Raw genomic sequence first — 8,221 nt, forward strand, 5'->3', positions numbered from 1 at the left:
TATATAATTGAAGGACTAAAATGTTTACTTTTTAGTATAGAGCTTAAATTTTTCTTCAAATATAGATTCATGTAACCACTACCACAATCACCCATAATTTTCTTAATCATTATGGTCAATTGTATCTCCCACCTACTGCTTCTGGCAAACAATATTTATCTTTTCCTTAATTTTGCTTTTATTAGACTCCTAGAATATGTTTTCTTTGGTTCATTCATTAGTCAAACCTATTAGAGGTCCATCTGCAATGTTATCCATATCCGTAGTGGTATCTTCCACTGAGGATAATCTCCATTATAAGATTTCTTTCCATTTCATAGTTTAGGGACAGTTATTCTGGTTACAATTAAAGTAATAGTAATTACCAATAAAGATATTACTCTTAAATGTTTTTTTTATTTGAATGTAGGTTTCATTTAATCTGGATCAGTATATAGGAAAAACTGCCTCATTCATTCTGTCAAGTCAACATAGCTTCATACCAACATTAGACAAAAGTATCAGAGAAATAAAACTATAAACCAAAATCCCTGCTGTATACATAAAGTAATATGTTAAAATGCTAATGACCCATATCTATCAACATATTAAAATAACTACCAGTCATGAGTACAAGTTTTCCTCCAAGAATGTGAAGGTACTTTGATATACAAACACCGAGAGTGTAATAAACAATGTTAATATAATAAAGGCAATAGGAAGGTCATTTCTGTAAGCTTCAATAAGCATTTTACCAATGTTTTACTTCTTTCATGAAAAGAATACTCAGAAGTGAACGTCCACAAACTATAAAGAACACAAAGAAACCACAGCTAAGATCATAATCCAAAGTGAAAGGCTGAAGACTTCTCCCAAAATATCAGATACAAGTATTGCTGCTTTCACCACAGGGACATTTCTTACAGGTTCCCTTCCTCCAGAGTTGCCAGCCATGGGTGGCAGTACAGTCCCCGCATATGATCACCATCAGCTGCCTAGGCCAGAAACCCAGTCTGGGTACCAGCTGAATGGATTCAGCCTCCTGCCCACATAAGAAACAGACAAATGGTGAGAAAATGAAATGTGAACCTTAGGTAGTTTGATCAAAGTTACAATTTGATGGATCCCACAAAAACAGTTGCCCCATCTGGGCTGGGGTTGTAGCTCAGTGGTTGAGCATTTGCCTCGCATGTGTGAGGTACTGGGTTCAATCCTCAGCACCACATAAAAAAAAATAAATAAAATAAAAATTTAAAAAATTAGTTGCAATCTGTAGGGAAAAAAAGCCAGGTGATATACATATATAGAGATACTTGGCCTAAAGAGGGGTAAAGTGAAGAAAAAGGCAGTAGATTCATTCACATATGCAGATTCAGTTACCCAGACAGGTATTCAGTTATCCAGACAGGAAGTGGGCAACCTCCACCCCAATTCTCTCTGGGCCCTTTCAGGGTTTGCAGTCCTTCACTCTACAGAAGTTCACATATTAAAACATTGAGAAGAAACTTTTAAGACCCTCAAACAATTGTATTTATAATCTTGTAATTCCGAGATGGAATTAATAAAAAAAAAAAACAGTCCTTGGAGATCCCCTATTTAGGAAAATCCTAGCATAGATTCCATTCCTCTAAATTTCCATACCAAAAAGTCACAGATTTTTTCATTAAATAAAGATAGATAATCTTGTCTTAAGGGATTTATTAAGTCAGATAGTATATTAATACATTTAAGTGATAATTCAAGATGTCTAGAAAATTTTTAAAATGAGTTATAGAAAATTATAGACAGATGTCACAATGCCAGCTCCATCCATAGCCCAGGCTGAGGGTATGAAAGTTGTTTTATCACATAATTGTCCTTTGGACACAGCAGTTAATATGGAAACTGGTTACACACGTTCAATTTGTTTTAATTTATGTACTGACCTCAAAGAAAAGGGAGCTGGATAAATCTCATTCTCTTTCTGAAGCATTCAAACAAAGAAAACCATGAAATCATTTCTGTTTTTCAAAGGAACTAAAGGTGATAAACCTCCATGAAGTCATGAGCCACAAACTCATGAGGCATGAGGAAGCAGAGATGATAAAAATGATGAGAAACTCATTGACAGAGAGAGAAAGAAGCAGAGAGTGGGAGCAAGATAATCACAGTAACAGCAGCACTCTGAGTAAGAGATATATAAACCTCTGCTTTTAAGGCCCCAGGATTATCCTTAAATTTTCTAATGTAAGATCCCATCTGTCTTTGGCTTTCATTACTCAGGTCAGTAAGAGCAAATCAAAGGTGATGGGAATATAGGAGAAGCCCTACAACTCCATGCCCCAGCACTGCTAGCCAATAGATTTGATATGCTAGTCCAGAGGGGCAATATAGCTGAATATTGCCTGATTCTCTAAAGAACAGAACCAAAACAACAGGTTGTGGCTTTACATTGAGATGGAAATTCCACAGCAGAAAGTTGGATACCTGGTAAAACCCAGAGATTTTTTGCATAATAGAATAGCAAGAGAAGCACTGTGCCCAGCACCTACGAAATGGTAACAGGGCTGGTGAGGGTGAGCATCACCTTGGCAGGGGTAAAGGTGAAAGACATATTGCCGATGAGCTCCGTAGTGCAGACTCTTGCACCTTGCAAACACACAGTCTAAACAGATAAGAGGCCTGGGACCTGCACAGTGGGCTGCCTTTAGAGAAGGAGATCATGGTATCTCCTAGCAAATTCTCAGGGGGCTTTAGGGTCATGGTAAAAAAGAGCCTGTGGCCTAAGCTTTCTTCCTATTCAAAATACATTAAGAAGATTACACACAATGGTTTTATTCCAGGAATACAAATATATTTCCACACATGCAAATCAATGAATGTAATTCATCACATGAATAGAATAAGAAAAATCACGTGATTATCTCAATAAATGAAGAAAAACATCTTCAAATAATTTCAGCACATATTTGTGTTCAAAATGCTAAAGAAACTAGAGGGAGAAGGAACTTCCCTCAACATCATAAAGCCTATGTCTGATAATCTCAAAGTGAATATCAGAGTGAGGAGCAAGACACTCTCACCACTCCTATTCAATTAGTACTCAAACTTTGAGCCAGAACCATTAGGTAAGAGAAAGACATAAAAGGTTTAAAATGGGAAAGGAGAAAGTTAAATTATCACTGTTTGCAGATGAGATGTTTATAACTTAGAACATTAAAAAAAAACTCCACTAGAACTTCTAGAACTGATAAACAATTTCAGTAAAGTAGCAGAATACAAGATTAACATGCAAAAGCCAATAGTGTTTCTACATATCAATTATAAATCTGTTGAAACAAAAATCAGGAAAAAAATACAATTCACAGTAGCCTGAAAGAAACTAGGAATAAAACTAATAAGACCTCTGCAATGAAAATTATAAAATACTGAAAAATAAAATACTAGGTGATGGAAAGACCACCCATGTTCTTGGATAGGCAGAATTCATTTTGTCAAAATGGCCATATTACCAAAAGCAATCTATAGATTCAATGCAATTACCATCAAAATACCCATGACATTTTTCACAGAGCTAGAAGAATAATCCAAAAATTTATATGGAAGAAAAAAAAACCTGGAATAGCCAAAATAATTCAGAACAAAAAAGGGCAAAGCCAGTGGCACCACAAAACCTGAACTCTAATTATGATACTAACCAAAACAGCATGGCACTGGCATAAAAAACAGACATGTATACTAGTGAAATAGAATGGAAGACACAGAGACAAAGAGATATCATCACCCAATGCATGACAAGGGTGCCAAAAACATATGTTGGGGAAATGAAAGCCTTTTTAATTAATGGTTCTGGGAAATCCTCATATTCATATATAGAAGAAAGAAACTAGATTCCGACCTTGTACCCTGCACAAAGGTCAACTCAGAGTGGATCAAAGGCCTAAGAATTAGACCATAAATTAGGAATTTCTAAAAGGAAACGTGGATCAGTGCTCTAATACAGGTTTAGGTACTGAGTTCTCCAATAAGACTCCTAATAAAAAGAAAATGAAACTAAGGATTATTAAATAGGATGGCATCAACCAAAGACCAAATGTTTTCTCTGATAAGTGGATGCTGATCCATAATGGAGGGTGAGGCAAAGGAAGAATGGAGAAACTTTGGATTGAGCAAAGGGGAGGATGTGGAGGGTAGTGAGGTGTGGGATGAAAAATGGTGGAATGAGATGGACATTTTTACCCCTATGTGTGGGTATGGTGTGACTCTATATTATGTACAACCTTAGAAAGGAAAGGTTGTGCTCCACTTGTGTAAAAAAATTAAATTATTTAAAATATATAAAAAGGATAACCTCGAATTTTAAAAGTTTCTGCAAAACAAAGGAAACAATTAAGAACATCGAGAGAGAGCCAGTACAATGGGAGAAAAGCTTTGCCAAGTAATCTTCTGACAGAGAGTTAATATTCTGAATATATAAAAAACACAATAAATTAAATATCAAAAACAAAAAATCCAATCCATAAATGAGCATACGAGTGAAACAGACACACTCTCAAAAGAAGAAATGTGAATGGACAACCAATATACTTAAAAAAAAATTCTTAGCAATCAGAGAAAAGTAAATCCAAATTGCTCTGATATTTCATCTTACCCCAGTTAGAGTGGCAATCATCAAGAATATAAATATTAATAAATACTGCAGAGGATATGGGGAAAAATGAGAACTTATACATTGGGGCTAGGGGCTGCAAATTAATACAACTACTATGGAAATCAGTCTGGAGATACTCAACAGGCTAAGAATGAGACTACCATATGAGCAAGTTTATCCACTCCCTGGTATTGATCCAAAAGAACTGAAATTGGCATGCTATAGGGATACTTGAATCCCAGTGTCTATAGCTGAATAATTCACAATAGATGAATTATAGAACCAGACTAGCTGCCCATCAAGAGATGAATGGATAAAGAAATGAGGTATACATACACAATGGAGTTATACTCAGTCATAAAGAAGAATGAATTTATGTTACTTGTTGGTAAATGGATGGAACTAGAGAACACTATTCTAGGTGAAATAAGCCAGACTCAGAAAGTGAAGGGTTGAATGTTTTCTTGCATAGGTGGAAGCTAGAAAGAAAAAAGGAAATTTAAAAATACGAAAGAAAAAATAAAAGGAAGATCAGTAGAGTAAAATAGTGGGTCCAAGTGAGGGAAGAATGATGTGAAAGGGGAAGAGAACAAATTGACAAAATTATGCTATATGCAGGCATAACTAGATCATGATGAAGTCTACTTTTATGTAAATAGCACCAATGAAAAATAATATATACCTAAACAAATGGAAGCAAGATGAGAAGAGTAGAGAGAGGAAAAGAGGGGGAGAAGGGACAATGGAAGTACTAGGAAATGTATTGGAGTAAATTATTTTATATGCATATATGAATATGTCTAAATGTCTAAATAAACCCAACTACCAACTATAATACACTAGTTTAAAAAAACATACATTCAGAAAGTCCATATAAAAATAATAGAGAGAACAATAGCCCAGATATTCAAGTAACATGTGGAGGGACCAGGAGAAATATGAAAAAAGTGATCAGGGAATAGACGAATAGAAACATAAGCTATCATGGACTTCCCACACCACAAATTTTTAACCCTTAATATCTGCTCTCTAGCTAAGTGTTGATAGTAATGACAGTAAGAATGAGTCCAATGCAAGAAAGCAGTCTTTTAACACAAGACAAATTGTACTTTGCAAGGAAGAAATTTTTTTAAACAGGAATTTTTAAAAAACAGAAGGTCCCTGGGTTCTCAAGCAGAATGGTTGTTACAGACTCTCATCTGTGAAAGGACACAGCATGCTTGAAGCTGGATGTAATGGAGATAATGATTAAATGGAAATTAAATTTAAAAAATCATTTCAAATTTATTAACAACATTTAGGCTCAGAACCACTCTGATTGGATTTAAAGCTAGGTATGTCCGCTAATGCTTGTGTAATTGTGAGTTAATTATTGAATGTTTGGAAACCCTTACTACAATTTTCTATTTATATGAGTAGCTTTATTTATGTTCTATGATTACTAAAATATTGTCATTGACCCATATAGATGACACAGGAAAATCTCACCTTCTCAAATCCTCACTTTAATCACTGTTCCATTTAATGGAACAGATAAAATGATTAAATGAAAGTATACATAGAAAGCCTGGCATATGAGATAGAAGCATAGCTGTTAGACTTAAAAGATCTTATTTAAGAGCTAGCTTTATTCCAGACCTATGACCTTGGTCAACCCATGAAACCCTTTCTTTGACTCACTTTATTCATAAACAAAATTAACAAATTTGGAAAACAGTCTGTGAAACCCTTACTCTTCAAATGCAAATTATTGTTTAGATAAATCGCCCACTACATTGTATGGTCATGCCAACACTTTAGATCTAGAGAATACTGAAAAATATGATTATCATCATAAAGTAATGCTTACACTTTTCCATTTCTGCTCAACTGGGTTTTGCTTTTCAAAATCAAAAATTTCCTCTTTGCTACACAGCCCCTGGTGGTCCTAATGTACCACCCATGAATAACACGGAGGTGAGGAAGTTCATCCTGCTGGGACTGCCCAGCGCCCCACAACTGCAGCTTCCCCTCTTCATAATGTTCACTCTTATCTACCTCATCACTCTGGTGGGGAACCTGGGGATGATCACGTTGATCCTGCTGGACTCCCGCCTCCACACCCCCATGTACTTTTTCCTCAGTCACTTGTCTCTGGTGGACTTTTGTTCCTCCTCAGTTGTCACTCCCAAGGTCATGACTGGGTTGCTGATGGAAGACAAGGTCATCTCCTACAATGCTTGTGCTGCTCAGATGTTCTTTTTTGCAGTCTTTGCCACTGTAGAAAAGTACCTCCTGACCACTGCTGAGAGCCATTACCAAGTAGGAATGTCGCATCGTAATCCTTGCCAGCATACCCCATGTTAAATGGACTTGCCTTGGAAATTTGCTGCGACTTTGCTTGTGTGTTTGAGAAAGGTGACCCTGCTCAATCACCAGGGTGGATCCAGGATTAGGGTGTATCCTGCAGGAAGTATCCCCGTCCTCGGGTTTAGGGCATGACAATAGGAGTTTTAGGGAAGTCAGAGGTTGAAGATTATTCCTGCTGGGAGTAGGACGTGCCTGCTGCCTGAATTCCCGCTGAGTTCTCGTGGAGAGAAAGTATTTAGGACGTGAATTGTGCGGGGGGGATTTGGATTGCCCCTGAACCCGTGTGGAGGCGGTGTGAGATGGGGAATAAAGAATTGCTGTTTGAACCTACAAAGCTGTGTGGTGGCTCGTGATTCTGTGCCAAGCCAAGACATTGGCATTTGGCAGACCACAATGGCCTATGACCGCTATGCAGCAGTGTGCCAGCCCCTGCATTACTCCACCATCATGACAAACACTGTGTGCACTCGTCTGGCCATAGGCTGCTATGCCATTGGTTTGCTGAATGCTTCTGTGCAAACTGGAGACACATTCTGCCTCTCTTTCTGTGTGACCAATGTGGTGCATCACTTCTTCTGTGATATTTCCGCTGTCATGACTCGGACTTGCTCTGATAAACATGTTGCTGAACTGGTTCTTGTTCTTATGACAACCTTCAATGTCATTTTTGCATTTCTTGTTATCTTGAATTCCTACCTGTTCATATTCATCACTATTTTGAAGATGCATTCAAGTAAGGGATAGCGGAAGGCTTTATCCACCTGTGCTTCTCACCTCATTGCAGTTTCCACCTTTTATGGGATGGTCATCATCATGTATATACAGTCAATTTCCAGTCACTCCATGGACACAGACAAGTTCACATCTGTGTTCTACACTATAGTCATCCCCATGTTGAACCCTGTGGTCTACAGCCTGAGGAACAAGGAGGTCAAGAGTGCATGCAAGAATGTGATTAAGAAGGCAAAATCCTCTCTAGGTTTAGTCCTTTAATAATGTAAAACCCACAGAAAGTTATTTCATCCCTCTTACAATAACTGTATGCAGTAATCCAAATGGTAACATCTAATATTATTTCTTTTTTGTTTTTATTGATTTTATTGTTTTTTTAAATACACAACAACAGTGGAATACATTATAATTTTCATTACACATATAGAGTACAATTTTTCATATCTCTGTATATAAAGTATGTTCACGCCAATTCATTCCTTTATACATGTACTTTGTTTCTTTTGGGTTTTTTTTTGCATTACAATTCTT

General features: G+C 36.8%; 1 protein-coding gene across 1 annotated transcript; it reads left to right on the forward strand.

Moving 5' to 3' along the window:
- The first annotated feature begins 6,550 nt into the window (after nt 1-6,550).
- On the forward strand, nt 6,551-7,951 carry LOC101972122 (olfactory receptor 5B17). Its single transcript, XM_005331669.2, is given in 2 exon segments — nt 6,551-6,892; nt 7,346-7,951. Coding segments are annotated over 2 exon segments (948 nt in total).
- Nucleotides 7,952-8,221: the final 270 nt, after the last annotated feature.

The sequence above is a fragment of the Ictidomys tridecemlineatus genome, chromosome 4 (genome assembly GCF_052094955.1).
Source record: "Ictidomys tridecemlineatus isolate mIctTri1 chromosome 4, mIctTri1.hap1, whole genome shotgun sequence".
Lineage (NCBI taxonomy): Eukaryota > Metazoa > Chordata > Mammalia > Rodentia > Sciuridae > Ictidomys > Ictidomys tridecemlineatus.